The sequence below is a fragment of the Daldinia vernicosa genome (assembly GCF_022497035.1).
Source record: "Daldinia vernicosa strain CBS 139.73 unplaced genomic scaffold F5Y00scaffold_13, whole genome shotgun sequence".
In the NCBI taxonomy this organism is placed as follows: domain Eukaryota; kingdom Fungi; phylum Ascomycota; class Sordariomycetes; order Xylariales; family Hypoxylaceae; genus Daldinia; species Daldinia vernicosa.
The window spans coordinates 25,935-50,538 of record NW_025953929.1 but is presented as its reverse complement, the minus strand read 5'-3'; the positions used below and the strand labels follow the sequence as shown (position 1 = coordinate 50,538).

At 42.8% G+C, this 24,604-nt stretch overlaps 9 protein-coding genes across 9 annotated transcripts; 5 read left to right on the top strand and 4 right to left on the bottom strand.

Moving 5' to 3' along the window:
* Positions 1-475: 475 nt before the first annotated feature.
* F5Y00DRAFT_231783 (uncharacterized protein) lies at positions 476-1,931 on the top strand. Its single transcript, XM_048007067.1, has one exon. The coding sequence runs from the start codon at positions 590-592 to the stop codon at positions 1,637-1,639; it is 1,050 nt and encodes a 349-aa protein (XP_047866603.1). The 5' UTR covers positions 476-589; the 3' UTR covers positions 1,640-1,931.
* A 2,356-nt stretch (positions 1,932-4,287) lies between these two features.
* F5Y00DRAFT_268108 (uncharacterized protein) lies at positions 4,288-6,549 on the top strand (the record flags this gene model as incomplete). Its single annotated transcript, XM_048012186.1, has 3 exons — positions 4,288-5,476; positions 5,532-5,758; positions 5,812-6,549. The coding sequence occupies exons 1-3, from the start codon at positions 4,399-4,401 to the stop codon at positions 6,547-6,549; spliced, it is 2,043 nt and encodes a 680-aa protein (XP_047866602.1). The 5' UTR covers positions 4,288-4,398.
* Positions 6,550-6,557: 8 nt separating this feature from the next.
* Positions 6,558-9,299, bottom strand: F5Y00DRAFT_26894 (uncharacterized protein). Its single transcript, XM_048012348.1, has 5 exons — positions 8,717-9,299; positions 8,556-8,662; positions 8,239-8,478; positions 7,740-8,186; positions 6,558-7,687 (listed from the first exon to the last, which is right to left on the bottom strand). The coding sequence occupies exons 1-5, from the start codon at positions 8,798-8,800 to the stop codon at positions 6,700-6,702; spliced, it is 1,866 nt and encodes a 621-aa protein (XP_047866601.1). The 5' UTR covers positions 8,801-9,299; the 3' UTR covers positions 6,558-6,699.
* An 85-nt stretch (positions 9,300-9,384) lies between these two features.
* Positions 9,385-11,658, top strand: F5Y00DRAFT_26890 (heterokaryon incompatibility protein-domain-containing protein). Its single transcript, XM_048012343.1, has 3 exons — positions 9,385-10,044; positions 10,091-11,293; positions 11,431-11,658. Exons 1-3 carry the CDS (start codon positions 9,639-9,641, stop codon positions 11,445-11,447), a joined length of 1,626 nt encoding a protein of 541 aa, XP_047866600.1. The 5' UTR covers positions 9,385-9,638; the 3' UTR covers positions 11,448-11,658.
* A 2,862-nt stretch (positions 11,659-14,520) lies between these two features.
* F5Y00DRAFT_231774 (MFS general substrate transporter) lies at positions 14,521-17,096 on the bottom strand. Its single transcript, XM_048007066.1, has 4 exons — positions 16,480-17,096; positions 16,211-16,337; positions 15,478-16,153; positions 14,521-15,420 (listed from the first exon to the last, which is right to left on the bottom strand). Exons 1-4 carry the CDS (start codon positions 16,763-16,765, stop codon positions 14,851-14,853), a joined length of 1,659 nt encoding a protein of 552 aa, XP_047866599.1. The 5' UTR covers positions 16,766-17,096; the 3' UTR covers positions 14,521-14,850.
* Positions 17,097-17,779: 683 nt separating this feature from the next.
* On the top strand, positions 17,780-19,348 carry F5Y00DRAFT_26863 (uncharacterized protein). The gene has a single exon (XM_048012294.1). It carries the CDS (start codon positions 17,885-17,887, stop codon positions 19,052-19,054), a length of 1,170 nt encoding a protein of 389 aa, XP_047866598.1. The 5' UTR covers positions 17,780-17,884; the 3' UTR covers positions 19,055-19,348.
* Positions 19,145-19,844, bottom strand: F5Y00DRAFT_26859 (uncharacterized protein). The gene is made up of 3 exons (XM_048012286.1): positions 19,640-19,844; positions 19,402-19,575; positions 19,145-19,339 (listed from the first exon to the last, which is right to left on the bottom strand). The coding sequence occupies exons 1-3, from the start codon at positions 19,692-19,694 to the stop codon at positions 19,236-19,238; spliced, it is 333 nt and encodes a 110-aa protein (XP_047866597.1). The 5' UTR covers positions 19,695-19,844; the 3' UTR covers positions 19,145-19,235.
* A 193-nt stretch (positions 19,845-20,037) lies between these two features.
* On the top strand, positions 20,038-21,574 carry F5Y00DRAFT_231771 (putative zuotin). Its single transcript, XM_048007065.1, has 2 exons — positions 20,038-20,419; positions 20,487-21,574. Exons 1-2 carry the CDS (start codon positions 20,126-20,128, stop codon positions 21,528-21,530), a joined length of 1,338 nt encoding a protein of 445 aa, XP_047866596.1. The 5' UTR covers positions 20,038-20,125; the 3' UTR covers positions 21,531-21,574.
* A 208-nt stretch (positions 21,575-21,782) lies between these two features.
* On the bottom strand, positions 21,783-24,335 carry F5Y00DRAFT_231767 (uncharacterized protein). The gene is made up of 2 exons (XM_048007064.1): positions 22,079-24,335; positions 21,783-22,014 (listed from the first exon to the last, which is right to left on the bottom strand). The coding sequence occupies exon 1, from the start codon at positions 24,003-24,005 to the stop codon at positions 22,218-22,220; it is 1,788 nt and encodes a 595-aa protein (XP_047866595.1). The 5' UTR covers positions 24,006-24,335; the 3' UTR covers positions 21,783-22,014; positions 22,079-22,217.
* Positions 24,336-24,604: the final 269 nt, after the last annotated feature.

Here is a 24,604-nt window from a genome sequence, read left to right as displayed (position 1 = left end):
TAATCCTCTAGCCGTAAAAGATCAATCTGTGCTTTGCTAAATTATTAGCATATCAAGGTAGAATCCGGTAAAGCTCGATCTTAAAACACGTCATACAACTTGCCGGCAGCCTAGGTATCTACTGGATCGAAGCAGGAAACCATTGGATCACAGGAAATTATTGTGTTACGCGTGTTACGCATGAAGCATTGAGGAGAAACCCAATCTTAGAGCTCCCCACTAGCTGAGGGGTACCCTGCTAATTTTAACTCCCGCTAGTCGAAACAATACAAGGCTGAGACCTGAAGAGACAACTATTGGGTACATTACGGTTGCACTGTATAGAAGAACCTCTCGGCCAATAAGCCCTAGCTTAGGTACCTATGCTGTACCTGGAACATACGCTAAATCTTGATGATTGCTGTTGATAGCCCGTATGATAAGGCTCAGTGTTTCTAGAAGCTTTTGATTAGAAAACAATACTACCATTTACAAAGCTACATGACACAAAACTTACCCATTTCCTCAATATCAACCAAATCAACATCCAACCCTCGTTGCTGCATTATAAAATCAATTCAATACAAACCCCCAGAAATAATATTATATAATGGCCGACGACAGTACGAGTATTTCAGCAGCGACAGACACTCCTATCGCTCCAGTTGCCATCTTCAAAAAAAGAGGCGCAAAGGGGAAAGCCAATATCCGAAAACGACCAGCGACACCGCCGCCTGCCGACAGCGACAGTGACGATTACACATCATCCGAAGACGAATCGGGACAACGGGTGAAGCGACGCAAGAAGAATACCGCTGTAGTGACAGCTTCATCCAAGGATAACGTAACACGAACCGACCGAAATCACGGCGCCACCGTCTTCGAAGCCGATCGTAGCGTGCCTATCACAAGCACGAATGATGCTACAAAACAGACAAATTGGTTTGATGAGGACACAAACCTGCTAGGAAAGACGCGACCTCTTCCCAAATCCAAAGATGAAGCAGCAACCCCTTCCATACAACCAGATGGGACCTACAAAGGTCTAGCCAACCAGACCAAATTCATACAGAAAAATCCGAATGCTCCCAATCGGACGGTCGGGCCTATCAAGGCTGCCACCAACATCAGGACCATCACAGTCACCGACTTCGCGCCTGATGTATGTAAAGATTACAAGCAGACAGGCTTCTGTGGTTTCGGGGATAACTGCAAGTTCCTGCATGCTCGTGAGGACTACAAACAAGGCTGGCAGCTGGATAAGGAGTGGGAAAACGTAAACAAGGGGAAGAAAAATCTGGGCGGGAAGGTGATGGCCAGCGCCAATCGCGGCGCCAATGCCGACGAAGGTGACGTTGACGCAGCCGAAGAAGCTTTGCTAGAGAAGATACCGTTCGCCTGTATCATCTGCAAGGGGCCGTATAAAGAGCCCATTGTGACTAGATGTCAACACTACTTTTGCTTGCCGTGCGCATTACAGAGGTATAGGAAAGATCCGAGCTGTGCTGCCTGCGGCGCGGGTACGGGAGGTGTTTTCAATACTGCGAAGACACTGGCTAAATTATTAGAGAAGAAAAAGGAGCGCCAAGCGAAGAAGCGACAGAAAGCCATTGAAGCAGGGGAAGACGTATCTGACGAGGAAGAGGCGCCGGAGAAATGATTAGTTAGAGTTCCATGACAAGATCAATACAAGATACCCTTGAAGTCACTCAAAGCTAAGATATTGGCAAGCTAAGGCCATAGTATCCAAATAGTCAAGATATCTAACCTGAGGCTACTACCTCTGGTAATAGATATTGCCTTCAATGTTTAAGTGGCTGAGAACCTTGGCGCTTAGCTTGGATACTATACAGATGAGCAAGTAGTGCCTCAAGTACCGCCCATCCCTTACTTCGCAGCTCAGTACTATATGCTAGATATTGATATACCTCTTCAAACTAAGCTAATGCTTGAGCAATCACTTAAAAGGACATGTAGATATATCAGTTGAATTACTCCTACGGAAATCTATAATTTACCCAAAGTACTTTTTGGGTGGCCTATATCCAGTTGTGTGCCATGTAGGTATGTATTTCTTATTAGGCCAGTTTTAACATCTTAAACGCGCAGGTAAAAACACTAAAATGTAGGACGTAATTAGAGCCAAGCTCTCGTCATATTCCCGTTGCCATACTGGTGATGCTAACTTTGGTGTTAAACGTGATCTTGGATATCACTCCCTCTAGGTAACTCTCTATTTTCACCCCTTACCTACGATATCCCCTGATTGTCAGTATTAGTGATGTTAAGTTGAAGTCCACGTCAAGCATTCGAAAACCTAAATCGCTGGTCAGGATATGAGGCATAGTATACTTTGAACGTGCATTCAATAACTATGACAACTCAAGTTTCATTTTGTACTCGCCCCTAATTAATCGAATATATCGAAGTAGGAAATCCGTACCAAGTCAATTTACTATGCGAAACATGTTAATAGGCAACTATCTACCTAGAAGATAAGAGAAAAATGTGTAACGATATTTAACAGATTTATACGCTCTTCGTGACCTCTTCACTCCAAAGCCAAAACCATCAAGCAAGAAGCAAGGAAATAACTTTGACATTGCCTGAAGAGTTATGAACCTTCTATAAGCTCACTACTCCAAACCCTCAGGTGATCCCAAGGTAAATCTTAAAGCAAGGTTTACATTCAGGTAGTTATATTTTCCGTATTCGAAGTTAGAACGATAAAAGCAGCTTAGGGGTCAAGGGCGCGCAATAATACCATCATAAAGAATTCGTAACAACTATACTAGGAAGTTAAATGGTTACCCAGGTAGGTAACCCGATGTCTAGGAGGTAGATATTGCGTTGTCAAATATATTTCCTATTATATACTCCCATCACGCGTACTTTATACCTAACTATATACTGGAAGCCGAGCTCATTTCATCTCACTTGGGTATCCTTCTCTACCTAACAGCAGGACCTTTTTATCACTCAATAAAACATGTACCTAATTAGAATCCGACCCTAATTACATTTCAAGAGCTGTACTAGGCAGACTGACTATATTAACTAGGTGACCACCTGGGTACCTACCTATCTATAAGGTGATCTTTCAATATATGTACCAGGTAATATAGCTCGAACTCATAACCTTAGTGTCACGAGGTGGAACCAAACAGCATGGAAACAACTTCGTTGTTCCGCGAGGAACTCTAACCTATCTGGCTCGAACTCACAACCTTAGGGAACACTGTTGAGCATGCGTAGATCTTAGCACTTTCTCGGATAACTGGTCGTATCTATCGAGGCCAATATAATCGCTACTAAGGTCAGAAGCCCTCCGGTAACGGCATTCTAAGGATACAAATGATATGCTGTATTCGCGGGGAAATGGTGTCGGGGTTTAAAAATCTACTCCGATTCCGTTACGAAGATCACAAGATCCGATCGCCGTCATAACTACGGAGGATAGCTTTTGTGTTAATATCCGTGTTTAAACATATGACGCGATCTAATCCTTCGTCAGATGCTCGATAAAGCGGAGGTCATCACTTTACTTGATACACATTAGTTAACTATACGAAGTAGTAGTTATCGGAGTTCTTCGAGTTGTGTGATTACTTAATGGCTAAGCCTCTACGGTGGTTAATAGTCTTTCGACTTTGGGTTGAATGGTAAAGTCGTGACTAGTCTAAGACTTTAAGTATTAACTTAACTACCTCTTATTCAGCTTTTAATATTAGCCTAACATACTGCCTTAAACTTACCGTAAGATATCTGTGCTAGTTAGTTATTAGACTTCATTATGTTACGTGTATACCGACTACCATTAGATACAATGGGGAGCATCTATTCTGCATGAACGGAATAAGATCTAATCAAGACAATGCTAAAGAGGGTGTATGAAAACAGGGTTCAGATCAAGTTGTTTACCTATGGTTATTGCATATGAAAGCAATATATTGATAATTCTTCACTTAGTGGTTGGAATGGTGTACATAGTCTTGTCATAACGCGAACTTCGGCTTACATAGCGAATGTCGGCCTTGACGCGAATCTCGCTTAGTGGGCCTGCAACATGGCGTAGGCGGCGACAGCGGAAGGTCAGAACATTGCCGGGCGGCCGAGGGATGCGAAGCGTCCCATAGCGAGTGGCTGTGCGCTGTATGAAATGCGAGGTTCGGGTTCTCACGACTAAATCGCTGCTCTGCTATTGGTGATGTATGTGGAAATTGACCGGGTTTGGGTTGGAAGAAGCGTAACACGCCTCTGTATTATAAGAATAAGTAATGAGCCGTATACCTTATCACCCCTTTATTTGTCAACTCTATCTTATATCTGTTTTATCCAACTACGCAAGTGATATCCAATACTCTATACCCTTCATCTTTATCCCTGAAATATACCTAATTAAGTCAGAAGCTTTCCAAAATGTCAGCCGTAGTCAATAATCAGTTCAATGATGCCGAGGGGGCATCGACACCTCTATGCAATATTATTACCCCAGTAGGCATGCTCGGCTATGGCCTTAATGAGGAAGAGAACGCTGTCGCCTTAAGACATCTTCTCGCGACGGGTATTCCGACCGCTCTAATTTTAGACTCCGGCTCGACCGATAGTGGTCCGGACAGGCTTGCCCAGAAACAAATGGGCTGCCCCCGAACAGCTTACCTTCGGGACCTTAGGAAGCTGCTCAAGTTAGTCCATGAGTTCCGGGTTCCTCTGATTTTCAGCTCGGCGGGAGGAGACGGAATCGACGAACACGTCCGAGAGATTGTGAAGGTTATCGAAGAAATTGCTGCCGAGAAGGGAAATGAGGACTATTCCTTGAAGACCGTGGCCATATTTTCCAATATCGAGAAGGAGACGGTCCGGGAACGCCTCAGGGCAGGACGCGTGCGTGGATGCGGCCCGTGTGTTCCGGACTTAACCGAAGAGGATATCGATGAGTCGTCGGTGGTTGTCGCGCAGATGGGTCCCGAGCCGTTTATCGACGCGATGAAGGCGAATCCGGACTTTAATGTTATAGTCGGCGGTCGTGCCTACGACCCAGCCCCGTACGTCGCCTATTGCGCTTATTTGGCCGGATTAGATACGAACGACGTGAACTCACCTGTGGTCCAACGCCAGATGGGTGGATTCACGCACATGGGCAAGATTCTAGAGTGCGGAGGGACGTGTGCTATACCAAAGTCACACGGAGCTATCGCAACAGTATATAGGGACGGAGGTTTTACCATCTCGCCTTTATCGCCGGCGGCTCGCTGCACCCCGGTGTCAGTGGCCGCACACACGATGTACGAGAAATCGCGCCCTGATATTTTACACGGCCCGGGTGGATATTTCGATCTAAACTCCGCGACCTACGAACAGCTACCCGATCAGAGGACGATCAAAGTCCGTGGCAGCAAGTTCCATTTCTCCAAAGAGAGCGGTCCGTATCAAGTGAAATTAGAGGCCGCCAGTATCATTGGGTACCGATCACTGTTCTTGGGTAGCTTCCGAGACCGTAAGTCCACTGAATGATTCCGCATACTTCGTCTCATTTGCTAATACTGAAGCAGCAATTCTTATCAGCGAGCTCAATGCATTACTCAAGCTCGTCAAACGCTATGCTGTTGAACAGCACAGCCATGTGACTGAGAAGTGGGAATTTGATTTCCATATCTACGGAAAACCAGAGGAAGGCGTAGAGAATGAATCTCCTGAGGTATTCCTCATTGGTGAGGCACTGGCTCCTACGCAAGAATTAGCAACCAGTATTGCAGCTACCGCTAGAATAGGTGTCATTGTAAGTTAAATTGCTATCCGTATCTCAGGTAGCCAGTTGTTAACTTCTTTTAGCATGGAAGTTATCCAGGACAGAAGGCCACTTCGGGAAACTTCGCGTTTGGTATTGGTGGCAAGTCCGTTATCGAGTTGGGCCCATGCTCGCGATTTACCATGTACCACCTCATGGATCTTGAAGAAGGCGAGGAGGGTTTATTACTAGAAGATAGTATCTCGACCCCTGCTACCAATGGTGTGAACGGCAACGGAACCCACAAGCAACGAAAGCCTCTGTTTACCCAGTCTGCTTCTTTAATCGGCAATGGAGATAGACCATCGTCAAAAGCTCCTATCTCGACTACTAACGGCTCTGCAAATGGTGCCAAGCAAAACGGCGAGGAGGGCTTCGCAACGGCTAAACTTGTTAATGGTTCAAAATCAAATGGACATGCCAAGCCTACTAAACTTGGGGACTTAGCCCAAGTTGTAAGGTCCAAGAACTCGGGTCCGTATGAGATCACCTTCGACCTCATATTCGAGTCCCGGGAAACTTATCTTAAGGTCAAAGAATCAGGCCTTCTGTCTGTTAAAACGGTAGCCGACGTCTTTAAGCTGCCAGAGAGCGACATATTGTGGTGTGGATTCTTCGACCCGGCCCAGGCGTTTAAAGCCACAATCCCCCGTATTCGGGCTGGCAAGCGTATGCCGGGTGGAGGATTCATGGAGAATGACGTTCACGGATCTCAGCAACATCTTCCACTTGTAAACATGAAGTTGCCGGAAGAACTACTTGCTTCCCTTCCTAAGGCTTAGTATAGAGGGGGTGCTGGTACTATTGTATTATATTTTGTATCTATGGATGGGTATAGGTAGGTAGTTTATGACCATTATGTTCAAAGTTATTATATCTAAATCTTTACGTGATGCCTTTATGTACAACTATTACCCCGCTGTAACCAACTGCTATAACCCATTTCCTGGATGGAACTGTGATGTGTCAGTAGGAAGATTGAAAATATCCCACGAAGGGTCGCCCCAAAACATATTAGCGAAGGCAAGATCCGATGACCAGGGCTCCTCAACCTGAGGATTAGTAGCGAAAACATCTGTTTGTGGGATATTATTCTCGTTAGGTGAAGCTTCTGCAGTAACTGCGATCTCGGGTATGGGAGGATTTAGAGGAAAGCCGCGTAGTTCGCGGGCTGTGTCGATTGCGTCTAGTACTATAGATACCCCCATTCGATCCGGAAGATTGGGCTTGTCAGTATCGTTAGAAACGGGTGCTTGCTTGCAGAGGGTTTCGAATAGACTAGCAGCCCTGTCGTATTCATCTCGATGACGTGTAGCAAGTGTTTTGAATATTGTGTGAGCCATGATGACATGGTTTGCTGCTAACTGTTGTTCTTCGGCGTTGGCATTATTGTTGAGACTGAAATATCGGAGGAGAAATATAGTCGCAAAAGCCAGACCCCTATAGTAATCTTTGGGTAGCGTCCTCTCGCGCTGCGCCGTCGTCAATGTTTGATTCTTATCTAGCCTCTCATGGAACCGCGAGTTTGCTAGGTGAATGATGCGAAGAGCGGTGGCAAGCCCTAATTTAAGTAGTATTTCCTTCGCACCGGTACCTGATCGGGGGGCCCGGGTTATCACCAAAGTGTAAATGTGCATTTTCACGACCAGAACAGCAAGGTCAGTCATGCTTGTCCATCCATCAGGGAAAGTTATTTTTAATGTATCTAGCTCGCCGTCAAGAAGCTGAATGACCGAAGAATCGACTACGCCGTCGTTCGCATTATGTACAAGGACATTGGTAAACCCCGCTAAAGTGAGGAATACTCTAAGCTGAACAGCGAACTCGCGAGGAAGCGTATTTTCACTGAGAGTTGCACGAATAGCAGAAAGGTCGGAAGGAGTATTGATCATCGGGGGAAGGCCGAGATGCATACTAAGACTAAAAGAAAATCAGTTAGCTGATGGATTTTATGCGACATTGAACAACTTACGATGTGCTAACGTAGAAGCAACCCAACCATGTGTTTGTTCTCTCGCGGGCGCTTCCACCTAAGGGACCAACGCTATGTAGCGAAGGAATGACCCCCGATCTTGGGCTCGATCTATGAAGACTCATATAGAGGGCAGCATTCACAGCAATCCCACAGTATAGCCAGCTTGGATCATCCCTTTGATGAGGTACTGGCAACGGCCACATGCAAAGAATCAAAAGCGCTTGGATCTTGCTTAGCGGCAGTGGAGCCCGCAGAATCTCCTCCCTGAGCATTCTCATGTACGGCTCATGGAGTCGATCGAATACAGTCTCATCCGAGACTGTGGGTAAACGTAGTGAGACGACGATAATTATCGTCCAGAATAAGAACGGGTGAGAATGATGAATAGTTTTGAGCGACACCGGTCCTAGTATCGGGAGATTTGGGAGGAAATAAGTAGTAAAACTTGGAATATCTGTTAATTTGGATTCACGTATTTGACAGCAAAAATACTTACTGCTTGAATGTTGTGATAACTGTTTGGCTGTCAATTATAACACCACCAAGATCGAAAGATTCTAAGCCCATCAGCTCGAAGTCGTCCATCAAAATAGTAACGGACGGCTGCGATGCATTGGTGGATGAATCTTGCGATCGTGTAGTATCCGGATCTGGGCTCGCAGTAGAACCGGCGCGCGCTTCTGATATTCTCTGGTCTCGGAGCTCTCGAAGCTCTTTTGACATGGCCTCAAGCCGTCTATTCGCCGTCATTAGCAACCACTCAAGGCAAATCCTGACGCAGATATTTCGGCGCCAAGGAGCCTGAAGACATACTTTCTAGCTGGCGTTCTCCGAAAGGACGGATCAACCGTACAAGTAAGATTTCTTGCCTGACATCTTGTACAAGGATTTGGAAACCTATCCTTGGAGTCGCATCGAAGCTGTCTCAACGTTAGTTGGGTATATCCTAACATGCGAGGATGGGGTTTACGCACCTTTGATTGCTTGCATTCTGTGCATGTCTTGACGGGACGCACGCCTGGCCAACTTGGTGCGCTTGAGGCCATTGAGATTGGCATTTGATCTCGCGTGATGCTTTTTAGTGACTAAATTCGGTCTTGCAAAAGCCTAAATTCGCATCTGTATGCTAGATAAAGTAGGTACCCATGCAGAAGCAAGTAATCATCTAATCATCTAATCATCTAGAGATGGCCGACGGTAGTTGGGCGATTGGAGATTGATAGGGGGGAATATTAATAAGATATGAAAAAAGAAAGATGTCGACTATCTTGCCAAGCGTGATTCACATCGAATTTGATTCGCTACATACTATCCCTAAACCCATCCTGCCAAACGGCGCGGGCTTTTAGTTTACGTACGGATCCGTACCTAGGTATTTAATTCGGTTTGGTAGTAGATATACACTACCTACTGGGTAGACTGGTAGAGTAGCATAGTGAAGGGGGAATGGAACGCCCCTGTGCGTTGCGTTTCCAGAAGTTCTGAATAGTCTCTGATAACCGTGGGGTTCAAGAGTATAGGTCAACAATACGACGAGTTGAGGCGGAGCATTCTTAGATTCAGGAGACTAGGGGGACATTGCATAAAGTCCCATATGTAGTCCCATAATCACGACTTTATGTGGCACGGAGTATTCCGAAAACCCCGGTTCAAAGAATCCTTATAAAATCAGCCCTATAAGCCATACTATGTATTTAAATGACGCGTCGCCGGGACTTCTAAAAACACTGCCCCCCTACACTACCAGACGACCTAGTGTAAGCGTTCCCACAGCGAGCTGCCGAGGCTTTACCACATGGAGATCTGCTAACTTAGCGGCATCTGAAATTAGATCATTCTCGTCTTGTTCTCGTGCTAGTCTCACCCCTCTCATTAAACGGCCGCGAGAGTTTCGGTATGCTCTGTGCTATATGCGTCAATTTTGATGTGAGAGAACTATTGGTGAAAGCTGCTGCTCAGCCACCCAAAGGCTTTAATGATCCCACTGCGCCAGATACGTTAGAATGTCTCCGGCCGGCAATCCCTCACTTTTTCGAACACCATCCCAACTTGCTTTCGTTACAGTCCTCGATCGATGAATGTGATCTCTGCGCTTGCATATGGCAGTCGTATGCTAGTAACGCCCACCCTAACGAACTTGTTCACGAGGAGTTACTTAAGGGCACAAACGCGCGGGAGATATTTATAGGGACGACCGCCTGGGACGCTACTCTTAACGGGTTACCTCATGTTGCTGTCGTTCAAAACGGGGAAAGGGGAGCCATACGCACTCTGGCCTCATTCGAGGTATGCGCCCTAAGAGGTAAGTCACGAATTTGTTCTGATGGTATAGTAATGAATAAACAAAGTCGTAGGGCATGAGCCATTGGATCACCAAGATCTTCTTGCTAGGTCCATATATAGCAATTCGGGATCGCAAGAGTGTTTGCAACTTGCAGCTAGATTGTTAGGCGACTGCATTAATAAACACAAGTCATGTTCTTCTCAATATCCGACTTCTTCTAAACTTCCGACGAGAATTATCGACACAGAGGGAGTGAATCCGAAGCTCGTTGATGGTGGCGGGCAATGTAGAATCTTTGCGGCATTGTCATATTGTTGGGGCGGTGATTCTAGTTTCATACTTACGGTAGCAACTGAACGATTATTTCGCGAGGGCCGGCCAATTGACGAGTTTCCCCCCACCATCCGTGATGCCATCAAAATCACCAAAGCCCTCGATATCCGTTACATCTGGATCGATGCGTTATGCATTATTCAAGACTCAGATGAGGATTGGGCCCAGGAGGCTAGTCAGATGCGCGAAGTTTACAGAGGAGCAGTGGTCACGATAGCGGCAGCATGTGCTTCCAAAACTAGCGAAGGGATCTTCCGAGAAAGAGTAGCGTCGAGTCGCCCTAGGTGTTGGCTTGACTGGAGGAACGGAGATAAGAATCCATCTAAAGTATTCCTACGCCTAGGGTCTGAACTATGGGATGAAAGGATGCATCAGAGCATTCTGAACACGAGAGGTTGGGTTTTGCAAGAAACCCTCTTAGCACCTCGAACGTTATGGTTCGGTCAACAGCAGTTGTGTTTTGAGTGTCCGAAAGGGAGTGTGGATGAAGCAGGGCGGGTCATTAGGATAATGGAGATATATCGCAGTAAAGAATTCATTCAGTCACTCCGTCAGGAGATAATTCCTGGTTGGAGGAGACAGTTGATCGCTCTTCTTCGAGGGATGCATATTCCCCCGGCTACCACAATTCCATGGCTATCACTAAAAAATATCCTCCAGGCACGAGATCTGGAAACTGTACGTCATAGAGCCATTGTCTGGAAACCATTCACATTGCAAGGCTACTTTAAGCCACCTGCGGATAGTCTCGGGATGTCACATTTCAATTTTTGGCTCACGATCATTGAGAATTATTCATCTAGGCAGCTCACCAAGCCAACTGACACTCTTCCTGCATTATCGGGACTCGCAAAGGAATTCCACCAAGCTACGGGTGACACGTACGTTGCTGGACTTTGGAAGATGGATATAATACAAGGCCTCACCTGGGTAAGTAAGTTATAGACCTAAAAATGCCCCCTCGTTTAACGGATTCGTCGTTGTACTATACTACCCTCGAGTACCTAAGATAATTTGCTCTCGGTGTAGACGCGCAGGAATTATTCGAAGACTAATATTGGAATGTAATAGACAAGGGCCTCACTTAGAAAGAAGCTACCCAGTGGCTATGTCGAAGACGAACCAACATTACTTGACCAATATCTTGCTCCATCATGGAATTGGGCAAGTATATTGGGCCGAAAAGTTTTATTTAAGATAAATTACCCCACAACGGCCATACCTTACAACAGCCATAAGGTTTTTAAAAACGCGTTCGATTTATTTATTAATTTAAATTTATTTATAAAAAAACTTTCCCATAATTTAATTTTAAATTTAATTATATTATTTTATTACTTAAATTTTCTTTTTTTTTATAATATATAACTTTTAATTTAATTCCGTATAATTACCGTTATATATAACGTTAAAAATAAATAATTAATTTAAAACGCATTATAACATTATTAAATTAATCACATTTATATATAACATCGTATTAAAAATATTTAAATAAAAAGAAATTATAATAAAATTTATTAAAAATTATTAAAAACTTAAAAAAATTATTTAACCCATTAAATTATTATATAAAATATATTAAATTATACATTATTATATTTAAAATTTAAATTATTTATTTAACGTTTACTTTTTTATAATAATATACATATATTATTCGAAAAAAATTAATACATTAATTTTTTACATTATTATTTAAAAATAAATAATATAAAAAATTATATAATAAATTATAAACGTTTAAATAACGTTATAATTAAATCATTAAATAAATTATTTAATTAATTAAATTTATTAAAAATTATTAATATACCTTTTATATTATATATAAACGTTAATAAATTTAAATTATAAAAAAATATTAAAAATAATATTTTAATATTTAAAAAAATTTATTATAAATATATATTATTTAAAAATTTTTTAAAATAAAAATAAATTATTATTTTAATAATTATTATAATTATTAATAAAATGTTATTATTATTAATAATTTTTAATAATGTTAATATATAATAATAATAATTTTTTAATATAAATAATTAATTATATAAATTTTAATATTTTATTATATTTTTTAACGGTTAAATAAATAAAAAAATCGTTTTTAAATAATTTAAAAAAGTTTATTTATTTTATATTAAATTTATAAATTTTAATTAATAAAAGTTTTTTATATTAAATAATTATAATAATTATATAAATAATAAATTTATATAAAAATATTTAATTTATAAAATTTATATTTTATTTTTTTTAATTTATATATTTTATATATTTTAACTTTTTAATATAAATATATTTATTATTTTTAAACGTTTTTTTAAATTCCGTTTATAAATATATTTATTTAATTAATTTTTATAAAATATAAATAAAAAAATTTTTTTTTAATTATATCGGTGGACAAGGTTTAACGTTAAAACTTTTAAGGTTAAAAATAAGTATGCCGTAACAATAAAGGAAAAAAGAGTTTATTAATCATATATATTTTTTAAGATTTAAGTGCGTTGTCTCCGAAAGAGACAACGCTTATATGTAAGCGTATATAAGTTACGTAAGTTACCACATGACTAGCACGTGTCCGGTGCGCAGCTAGCGCACAACTGCGCTCCTAACAAATTATTTATAAAAACATAATAATTAATAATATTATTAAAATATATTTTTATAAATTAAAAATATTTAAAATTATAATTAATATTATTAACGTAATTGTTAAAAAATTTATATTTAATATAAAATAAAAGTTTTAATATTATTATTTTATTATTTATTATTTTTAAATTTATTAATTTTATAATTATAATATTTAAAATTAATTTTAATATATTTAAATTATTATAAAAATTAAAAGTTATATAATTAAAATTTAATTTATTTAATTTAATTTTTATTACTTTTATTATATAACTTTTATTTTATAAATTCGATAAAACCTTTAATATAAAAATTAATAAATTTATTACCGTTAAATTTTAAATTAAATAATTATAAATTACATTAAAAAAAGTAAAATTTAAAAAACGTTATAAAATTATTTTAAACTTAAATTAAATTTTTATACATATAAAAGATATAAAAAAAATTAAAATAAAATTAAAGTTATGTTTAATAAAAAAATTAATTAATATATTAATAAATATAATTTTAATATAATAAAAAACTATTTAAAATAATTAAAAATTTACGTAAAAATATATTTAAATTATATTAATAAATTTTAAATTAAAATATAAAAATAATGGTAAAAAAATAAATAAATAAATATAAATAAGTTAATTAATAATAGTTTTAAAATTGTTATAATTGTTATGAAATATAACCGTTATAAGATGATTTATCTTATAGCTAATACTCAATTCGATCATGTCAAACGCTTCGCCGAAGTTATAGATGTCAATATCTAGCTTGCTACTCATGATCCCTTTGGTGCCGTAAAGGGGGGAAGTATCACTCTTCGTGCTCCTTTTCTAGAGCTAGACTCTCAGGACTTACTCAGCGCTCCTCATCCACCATCGCCGTATCCAAAGTTATTGGCAAGAATTTCCGACGTGTTGCAAGCTGCAGTAAGTAGTGAATACGGACAAAAGCATAGAGCCTATATAGGGCAAAAGTTTGCAATTTTAAAGCTGATCCAGTGGCGGCGTGCCCTCCGGACCACAGAGCGCGCATGCTTCTTAATACTAGAAAGCGTTGAAGGCAGCAATGATTGGAGGCGGATAGAGCGCCTCCACCTTACTGCTAGGGAAACCGTGCTTTGGGATAGTAAGGAGGTAATCGATTCGCTGGCCATCCTCGCGGAGATTAAGCATGTTTTGAAAAGGCGTGTCGTGAGGATCATCTGAGGCTAGGACACTTGTCACTATTCAACTAGCATCGAGTGCAGACCATGATGGTGATGTTGGGAACTCCGGCGGATAACACCGAAAAGTAAAAATGGCAACATGAAAGTCACTATAGGTGTAATAATAGAATAATACCCTTGAAATGAAAATTTCTCGTCTTCCGTGCGTATTCTCACCATTCCTCTTGAACGGGACCGTCCATTACTATACCATGCTTCGACACCCAGGTAGGTTAGGTACCTAAATATTAATAGAGTATCGGCTTAATATAATGTCTTTAGGGATTTCACACGGGAATTGACACTTAATCTCTAAATTGGATAGAACTATGAATTGAATAACTGTGAGGTGCCTATATAAATCGTAGGGTTGCTATGGTTATATACGTTACATTATGTACCCCTATACGTGACCTACGGTCACGTACCATCCAAACATTCAAAGACATCTGGAGTGTCTGTAAAAAAACAATATTCTCAGTTTCAGTTAATAATAAATGAATATTATCGAACACATCATGTACAGGGCATTTTGATTTGATTTGGTTTTCTTTTTCTTTCTTTTTTTCCAGTTCCAATTAGTTAACATTCGGATACCTATCTCTAGGTTCTTTTCTCAGGTTTTTCTTTTTTTTTTTTTTTCAAGCGATCGTCGAGGGAGAAACCTCTAAGGGAGCATCACCTCTTATTGACTCGGCGAAGGGTGAACGTTTCCGCATCGACGGCCCCTTGTAGTAGATGACGAATGTAGCGACTACAAGAATCAATCCGACACCGGCAAGTACGGTATTAGCTACCTGAAGACCGTACTGAAAATCAAACGCGTCGTAATATGGGGCTGCAGCCCATGTCAACACTCCAGCTAAGAAGTCACGAGCAAAGCCGTTGCCCCCCGTTGCTGAGGCAGAGTAAGGGCCGTACGCTTTCACCATATAGTCGATAGTAGTCATGTAGATAGTGTAGTTAGCGATGCCGATAAGGAGGCACCCAATCATCGGGGCAATCCAATGTACCGTACGCGTGCTTGTCCAAGCGAATATCAGTAATCCAATGGGGAGAAGTGGTGCGGTGAAGAGAAGCCACCATAATCGTGATTCGTATTGAGCATGCTCGCTGAGAGGATTCTTCACCCGTAGCGCCCGGTTACGGTATATGGATGGAATGTATAGTAGATACGCCAAGACATAGGCAAGTCCAAACGGGATAAAAGCCTAGCGGCAGGATTAGCAAATATACCACGATCTAACATGACTGGTAATATGACCTACGAGCCCTATCTGGATGTCAGTGAAGTCCCACCGCTCGAATACGAGACGGAGGGACTGAATTTGCATAAATATTAGGGCATCGCTAAACCCGGACAGCAAAGATAGCACCAAGACAATTTTTTCCTTGTAGAGCATCTGAAAAGGACGGGTCCATATGGCAAAAACTTCCTTTGGGATCAAATAGTCTGTGAACGGTTTTAACTCGAAGGGTCCGAAGACGTTGCTACTTTCGCCGGTCGCTTCGAATTTATCTTTCCTCATTTTCTTCGCGTGCCTATTAACTAGAATGGCGGAACGAGTCTCTGGGACGTATGCTAAATGCAGTATTTGAACAAATAATCCGAAGAAGAGCTGGATCCAGATCGTCCACGTCCAATAGAGGTTTTGCTCGATGAATCCGCCGATGATAGGTCCGATGATGGAGCCACCTACAGAAGAGAGGACAATAAATGCTAGCGGGAGTTCTTGCTCATCAGCGATAAACATGTCTGCAACCACTCCCAGCGTAACACTGCCACCGGCGGAGAAAAGGCCTCCAAACGCACGCCCGATTAGAATGCCAATAAATGACCTATGAATATTGGCAAAACCAACAGGAAGGCAACAGAGATTGACCATAAGAAGCGAATATTGAAGAACCGGTTTTCTTCCGAATTCCTCGGACCATGGCGCCCAGCTATGAAAAGTTTAGCATATAAGAGGTTGAAATGGATAATGCATTGGTGAAGCTTACAGCTCACATCCAAATGCATATAGGACAAGAAACACGGCGGCGCCGCTAACTGCAGCTTGGCTGCTAACACCAAGGTCCTTGACAATGCCACTCTGTCCATTCGCGTATAAGGAAGCGTTCAAGTTCACTAAAGAGTCAAAATTAGGATCCGCGTTTCAAGAAGGCTATAATTTGAAATGTGGTATTAGGCAAGATCGAAGAAGGCGTATAGAAATTCGGAAGAGGGAAAGTATGAATGTATGTCTACGTAAAAATAAATAGAAGCCTACTGGAAATTTGGACGAGGAAGATAATAGTAAGTGTCCCCCATTTTTTCCATTTCGGCCATGCATAAGCCAGGGCTTCCGGACAGTCATTTTCCGTAAGGATACTAGGACCCGAGCCAGCTTGTACTAATCCAACTTCGTCGTGTGATATAGTGTGCTTAGGCATAGTTCCCCGCGATTTTGTAGATTGTACCGAGACGCTCTCGCCAGCGCTGCTATCTTGGACGGGAGAAGCGGGTTGGCTGATCACTTGAGGATCTTCCTCAACCTTATTCTGTGTAACTGCCATAGTGTTATCTAGAATGGAGAGGAAGTCTTAGGAATAAATAAGGCAGGAGAGTGAAGATGGCTAGGTGATTCCACGAAAAAAGATGGTGAATGAGAGTATAGATATAGGCTTTCCATGGCGAGTTGTCTCATCCCATTTAAGATTCACCATACTATCTCAATATAAGAAGATAGGAAACGCCACTTGAGGAGCCGGACCGGAACTAGTCACTGGAATATGGTCTCGTGGACAGGGTATAACTTGCATATCCATTACTCTACGTTGCTCTACGTTTCTAGTAAAACATGGAGCTTTGAGTACTTATCTAACATGTGCCTTATGAAAATTAGGAGAGCCGGTGATATGGTATGACAATAACATGGTATTTTCCCAACTTTTCCCATGTCGGACCTTTGTTGCGGGGAAGCGCTCGGTGATTTAACTAAGTTCATATCTCTTAAGTCTTAATAGTAGTTGGGTACCTACTAAGGGGGTATTGGCCGGGCCACGGGAAAGGTAAATGTGGTAAGAGTAAAACATGGTTCACGAGAGGGCGAATTGTTTACTATTATAAATCGTGGTTATGTTGTGGCTAAATGATTTCCAGTCTGATCATGGAGCTTCTATATGGAAATATCGATTTGCTGGTCTCGTTGGACATCGTGGATTGCTAAAGGAACACATTGCTGATAGGTATCTAAGGTATTAATAGAAAAAGACAAATAGGGGAGTCCGCGATGTTTTATATTTTGCTTAGAAAAGAATGTGAACCGCCGGGTTGAAACCCAAATTCCATCTTTGAAGTTAAAATGGATCACAGGCCATTGGCTTGGGCGGCGGACCCCACGGGGGAGATGAGGGAGCATAGTTAGTTGTATTATGTACCGAATATGCTTTTAAAGGGGATATTTTGATAAGAATTTCCCTAACCAACCTATGTACCTAGGTACCTAATAGAATGTATCGCCACCATCAGCCACATATGAAGCCTCACTCCCTTACTCTCTTATCTGATACTACCTATGTAGATAAGATCTTTGGACCCACTATGATTCAACTTTAAGCTACTGACGCCTCAAATTTCCAATTCGTCGCGACAACTTCATCAACATTAAAACTTCAACTCCTTTTTGTCACAACATGCCGCCTCAAATAAAACAAGACCTGAATCGATCAGGTTGGGAGTCAACCGACTTCCCATCCGTATGCGAAAATTGCCTACCGCCGAACCCATACGTTAAGATGTTGAAAGAGGACTACGGCGCCGAATGCAAGATCTGTACGCGACCTTATACCATCTTCTCTTGGGCTGCCGACCGCGCCCACGGCCGCAAAAAACGCACAAATGTTTGTCTTACATGTGCACGTATGAAAAATTGCTGTCAATGCTGTATGCTCGACCTGCAGTTCGGTCTACCCATCCAACTCCGTGATGCCGCTCTTAAAATGGTTGCGCCTGGACCCCAGAGCGAAGTCAATCGCGAATATTTTGCTCAGAATAACGAGAAGGCCCTTGAAGAAGGGAGGGGTACCGAAGAATATGAGAAGACAGACGAGAAGGCGCGCGAGCTGTTACGACGACTAGCTAACAGCAAGCCGTATTTCAGAAAGGGACGGGCAATTGAGGATGGAAGCGCAACCGAGTCGAAGCCCGCTGGAAGTTCGAGAGGAGGCAGCCCAGCGGTAGGAGCTGGCATTGGTGGACCGGGTCCGATACGTACTCGCGACTCTAGAGCAGCGGTGGCAGCGGGTGCTGGTACAGGTACGAGACCAGGAAGAGGAGGAAGACCGTTCCCCAGTGCATCGCAATTACCACCCGGTCCTAAAGACTGGATGCCTCCTTCCGACAAATCGATTATGAGTCTATTCGTTACTGGTGTCGAAGACGACTTACCCGAGTACAAAATCCGAGACTTTTTTAAGGAACACGGTAAGATCAAATCGTTGATCTGCAGTCATATGTCACACTGCGCATTCATCAACTACGAGACGCGAGAGGCCGCCGAGAAAGCAGCGGAGGCTTGTCAGGGCCGGGCGGTGATTGCAGGCTGCCCGCTTCGAGTGCGCTGGAGCTTACCAAAGGCTATCGGGACGATGAATAAGGAGGAAAGGGCCTCTATGGCTCGCGATGGGCGATCCGCATTTCCAGACCAACGACGAGGAAATGGCGGCCCCAAAGCGATCGGGGCACCACCGTCTCAGGGAGGAGCAAGCCAGGCTGGAACGGCACAGGATATTGATAACTTGGCTATGGTGGCCCCGCCGCCAGGGGCAGCGGACGTCAACTATGCCAGTTTGGCTGGAGACTAAAGAAGAAGGGATGAATTATTGCATGGGCGGCGTTTGAGCATTGCGATTAGGTACAACATGGTTTCAGTAAGATATTTATCATAAGGATGCGCAACCACTTGACAGTGGTTATGATGTTTGTTGGTACACTGGGTATCATGATATAATACAAGACTTCAAGGACGTAGCCTTATTGTCTGTGTCACCTATCGGCACACGTCTTCCCATCGATTTTAACGGTATGACCATTCGGGAGCTTTACTGTATCGTTGTCGCCACGTTCCGTATCCTCATGTATCCGTAGCTCTAGATGTTCTGTTAGGGACATATCTTACCTCGACCAAATCTATATCAAGCTGAAAACGTACTATATATTTCGCCGTCTTTCCTCCCCTGCACTATATTCTGTCGTAAAATGGCGGCAACTTCTTCAGCATGCTTGATGGCGCCCGGTAACTCAGGATCCGTGGACTCTAGCGAGGCATTGACGCGGAAACTTTCACGTATCGAGGCTCGTGCTGCGGTTAGGACTCGTTCATCGCCTAAAAATACAGCGTCAACAACATTAAATACAAGCTAAGTTTGAATTCGTCTAGTTATGCTTACCTTGAAAAGCTACCCTCGCTGCTCGGAGGAGACCTCTATAGGCTTGCAAAGCCATTTTAACGCTAACAACCAACGAATATACTTTATTTAGAAGTAGAAGTATCAAGCCAATAGCACAGAAATCAAATAAGTAGGTATGTAGACTTATTGTATAGCAGTTATGTAGAACAGTAGTATTCCGTACATATAAAGAAGTTTCTGAAGCTTGTGGAATTGATAACTAGAAAAATTGTGGCTTGGTATGTACTTTGTATCCATGTATTACTTAAGCTGTGGCTGTTGAACCCCACTTGCCGTACCCATTATGTATTTTGGTGGCCGATTGCATAACTCGGTACAGGTAGGAATCCCTGTAATGATTTTCCACTGTCCGGATGATAAAAAGTTCTAGATAAGAAAAAAAATAATCAATTCTTTTAACCCCACGAAGGTACCTCACAACTTCTCGTCCCTCAACCCATCGGACGTTTACAGCAACAAGCGATAATGGCTACGTCAACAATAGTAGCACGACCGCTGCCCACCCTACCGGAAGGTTGGTCTGCAGAGAAAGACTTCAAACCAATTGGTTCTATTACTGCATCAACTCAGCGTACTATTGAACCTGTCGGTCCTCATTTCCTTGCCCATGCCCGCCGTGCCCGCCATAAGCGCACATTCTCCGAAGATGACCGAATTCAAGCCCAGGAGAGCGCCAAGAAAATAGAGAAGGACGATGAGAGCGATGTTAGCGAACCTGAGGATCCTTTAATGCTCCAGCGGGAAGCTAAGGACTGGAAGGTAAGGATATTTAAAATATTCGCTAAATATTTACTATTATTCGCAGTTTGCTAACGTCTTTATATAGTCACAAGATCACTACCAAGTACTCGGTCTATCCAAGTACCGATGGAAGGCAACGGAGGAACAGATCAAGCGTGCTCACCGCAAGAAGGTCCTAAAGCACCACCCGGACAAGAAGGCGGCTCAGGGCAGTACTGAGGACGATAACTTCTTCAAGTGTATCCAGAAAGCTACCGAGGTCCTACTTGACCCTGTCAAGCGCCGCCAGTTCGACTCCGTTGACGAGAAGGCCGATGTCGACCCGCCCACTAAGAAGGAGCAGGCAAAGGGCAATTACTACAAGCTCTGGAGTCGCGTCTTCAAGTCCGAGGCCCGCTTCTCCAAGCAGCAACCCGTACCCACCTTCGGCGATGAGAACTCCACCAAGGAAGAAGTCGAGAACTTCTACAACTTCTGGTACAACTTCGACTCGTGGCGCTCGTTCGAATACCTAGACGAGGATGTGCCGGACGACAACGAGAACCGCGACCAGAAGCGCCACATGGAACGTAAGAACGCCAACGCCCGCAAGAAGAAGAAGGCCGAGGACAACGCACGCCTGCGCAAGCTTCTCGACGACTGCTCCGCCAGCGACGAGCGTATCAAGAAGTTCCGCCAGGAAGCCAACGCCGCCAAGAACAAGAAGCGTCTCGACAAGGAAGCCGCCGAGAAGAAGGCCAAGGAAGACGCCCGGCTGAAGAAGGAAGCAGAAGAGAAGGCCGCCAAGGAGGCCGAGGAGAAGGCCAAGACAGAGCGCGAAGCCAACAAGAAGGCTAAGGAGGCCGCCAAAAACGCTGTCAAGAAGAACAAGCGTGTGCTACGTGGTTCCGTCAAGGACGCCAACTACTTCGCCGGTGCTGGTGACGCTAGCCCCGCCCAGATCGACGCCGTGCTTAACGACGTTGAGCTCGTGCAGGGCAAGATAGATCCCGATGAGATCGCAGCTCTGGCTGGCAAACTAAACGGTCTGAAGGTCGCGGACGAGATCAAGGGCGTATGGAGCGAGGAGGTCAAGAGACTAGTCGCTGCTGGCAAGCTAAAGGACGGCGAGGCCAAGGCATTGGTGTAAATAAACTTGTAGCTTATGTATCCGCAAGAGATAATACTTTTAGATCCTCTGGTTCGTCCACACATCGTGCTGTTTCCCAACGTATTCGGCGAGTACCTACCTGTTACTAGGCTGGGTATGATTAGAAGGCTTACACTATGAAGTACCTACGCAGATGGAATACCATTATAGGTGTAACTACCTAGACACAAGGATGACACTTTATATCCGTTAGATAGAAATTGGCTTAGTGCAATGGTAAAGATATATACCCTTTACTCTGAAGACCATATCTCATTTTCTATTTTCATACACTTGTATGAAACGCCAATGTATTACCTAGCTATGTTGAGCCATCACCCCCTACCAGTTAGATCACGATGTAATAAGTAGGTACCTTATTGATTTTTACAACTGGTGGGTTCATAGCCACTCCTCTCTGCTGTTCCCTTTATTTCCTTTCTTATAACTGTAGATTCCTTCCTGTGTTGCGCCAGCCCCTTCTCTGCATAATTGTATAGTTAGTAAAGGATTCAATCGTGTCTAAATAATCGGCATGGACAACCTACCCCTTGGCCAACCTCACGAGGTCTCATAACTGCATCCCCTAAATGACAACCTTCTACCACAACCTGAGGTAATTCTAGCTCCACCATCACCTAATTATTATCATCCTTCGCTCGATCCGTCGTGAAGCTTAATAATTAATTAGAAGGTAGTCATCGATATCGGTTGGGTAATTTGCTGTGAGGGCAATGGATCAAAACCTGGGACAACAATCTCGTCCTTTGCGTTTTTCATTTGGAATATTCCATAGGCTCTAGATTGTAGACGCCAAGACTCCCAGTCCTTCCGTGGCAATGGCCCGTACCAGGCAATCTTGAACTTTTGACCAACGACCCTAATCTGATTTTCGTCTCCGAGTATCTGTGCTAGATCCCTGTTCGAATCTAAGGCCTCGTGGAGAATCGCATTCTCTTTCTCTGTAAGTTCCTCACATATTATGCTAAATACGCCACGATTCTTATCTACGTCTTGATCCGAAAGTTTGCATTGGAATGAGACATCATTATCGTTAAGCCAATCGTCCATCCAGCGATCCCAGTTCCAGCTTTCTACTGGCCCATCATAAAAATCTTCCGATGCTTTATATTTGACGCGTAGTTCCCTAAGTGCAGATGTCTGTGCCGCAGATTTTGTCTGCAAAAGGCGCTTGAAAAGCTGCTGGACAGTCGATATAGTTACGAAAGGGGCGAAAAACTTGCACACAGTGTCGTCTCTCATAGAGACATCAAGAAAAGGATGGCTATATTCCATATAAAGCGGTGGCTCAAGCTGGAAGTGTAACTCTAAAGTATGTAGCTTCGGGAATGAGGCTAGAACGTTCAGTGTGGACGGAGGACACATTGTAGTAGTGTTGCTTATACTTAAGGCCAATTCCTCGAGGTACGGGCAGCTGTCTCGTATACGTTGTAAGTCGCCTGCATCCACCAACAAGCTCGGCCGTGAGGCCAACGATGAATAGCTATATTTCATAGATATGTGGAGTATACGAAGTTTACTTCCATGTCTCGAAACACCTTCCATGCCGATTGTATCGATAGAAGGAACCTTGACGCTTTCTAGCATAGACGGAACCAGTTCGAAAAATTGTTTCGTAGCTGCCAGCTCACCGTTGCGGGGATCCAGGGTTATTTCCTTGAGCGAGGTGAACTTGTGTGGGCATCGTGAGATCAATCCAGTATAACGGGTCTGAAGTCGTCTCATTTGCGACCAGTCGAAACTGTCAGCCCATTCATATTCCTCTCCGTCACTGAAAGGGTAGAAGTCCAGTTTTAGCGTCTCAAGCGCCGGAGGTCGCTCATTATCGATCAACTCCAAATCGCCGTACCGGCTGCCGGTGTAATGGATTATAAAAATTTTGAACTTGAGATGGCGAAGGTGAGGGCATGTAAGAAGAATTACCATGAATGGGTTTGTACACTTGTCCCAAGCCGTAACTTCCCTATCACAATCCGCGCTTATTGAGTATAAATTGAGATTGTTTTGTAATAGCGAGAGTGCGCTCTCTAGCGAAGGATCATTGTCAAAGCTTATGTCTACGTGTAGCCGTATATTGGGTTGACCTTTGAGTGCTTCAATCAAGCGTCTATCGACGAAGTTTCCATTGATGTCGACTTTGACATCTCGGAGCCCTGTCATTTTAGGCAGTGACTTGTATAAATGATGCCATGCTTTATACTCATGCATTCCGGCGAACCAGTCGATTTCGATGCACCGAATTGCACGCCACATATGGTTGCTTTCAATTCTCTTCAATTTCGTATCCAGGTTATAACTCTGGAAGTTACGCGTATGGTATTGACTGTACACCACCGCCTTACAGAAAGTAGGGCTTAATTTGGAAATGGAAGATAAAGTTTCAGGGCTGGATTGTCGAATCAGATCAACAACTTGGGCGATGAGTTCAGGCGGCAAGTCCTGGATGGAAGGCATCTTGCTAACCGAAGAGAAGGAGAACTTCTTGGTTGTCGATATATAAATCTTGCTGGTTGGTATATTTGTTACTGTCCATTAAATGGAAACAGAGCGTTGGCTCCTTGGAGAGTTGTGGCATGTAGATGTAGATGTTGATGATGGTAATGTTAGTATGAACAATGTAGGCAAAGTTGTAAAATGGCTACCTACCTAAGTTATGAGATAGTCGTACCTACCTACCTCAAGTGCCTACCCAAGGTAAGCACGTAAATCGGAAGGCATAATGTACCAGGTAGGAATTGAACGTACGTTTAGAAGTACCTAGCTGTAGACCGGGAAGCTTGATTAACTGGCAACTGCCTTCAAGTTACTACCTTACCGTCTTGGGGGGGGTTTACTAAACGGTATATATTCAGCTCAATATTTTGAGCCATACATATACCGCTTAATATAATAAGGGCTTAAATTTATTTACGTATCCCTACTTTAACGGCTCATTTAATTGAATGGTATATATACGGCTCCCCCGCTGCACGTATTAATTTTTCGAAACGTATATGGGTTTGAGCCATATCTATACCGCTTAATTCAATGAGCAGTATAAATACCGCTCAATC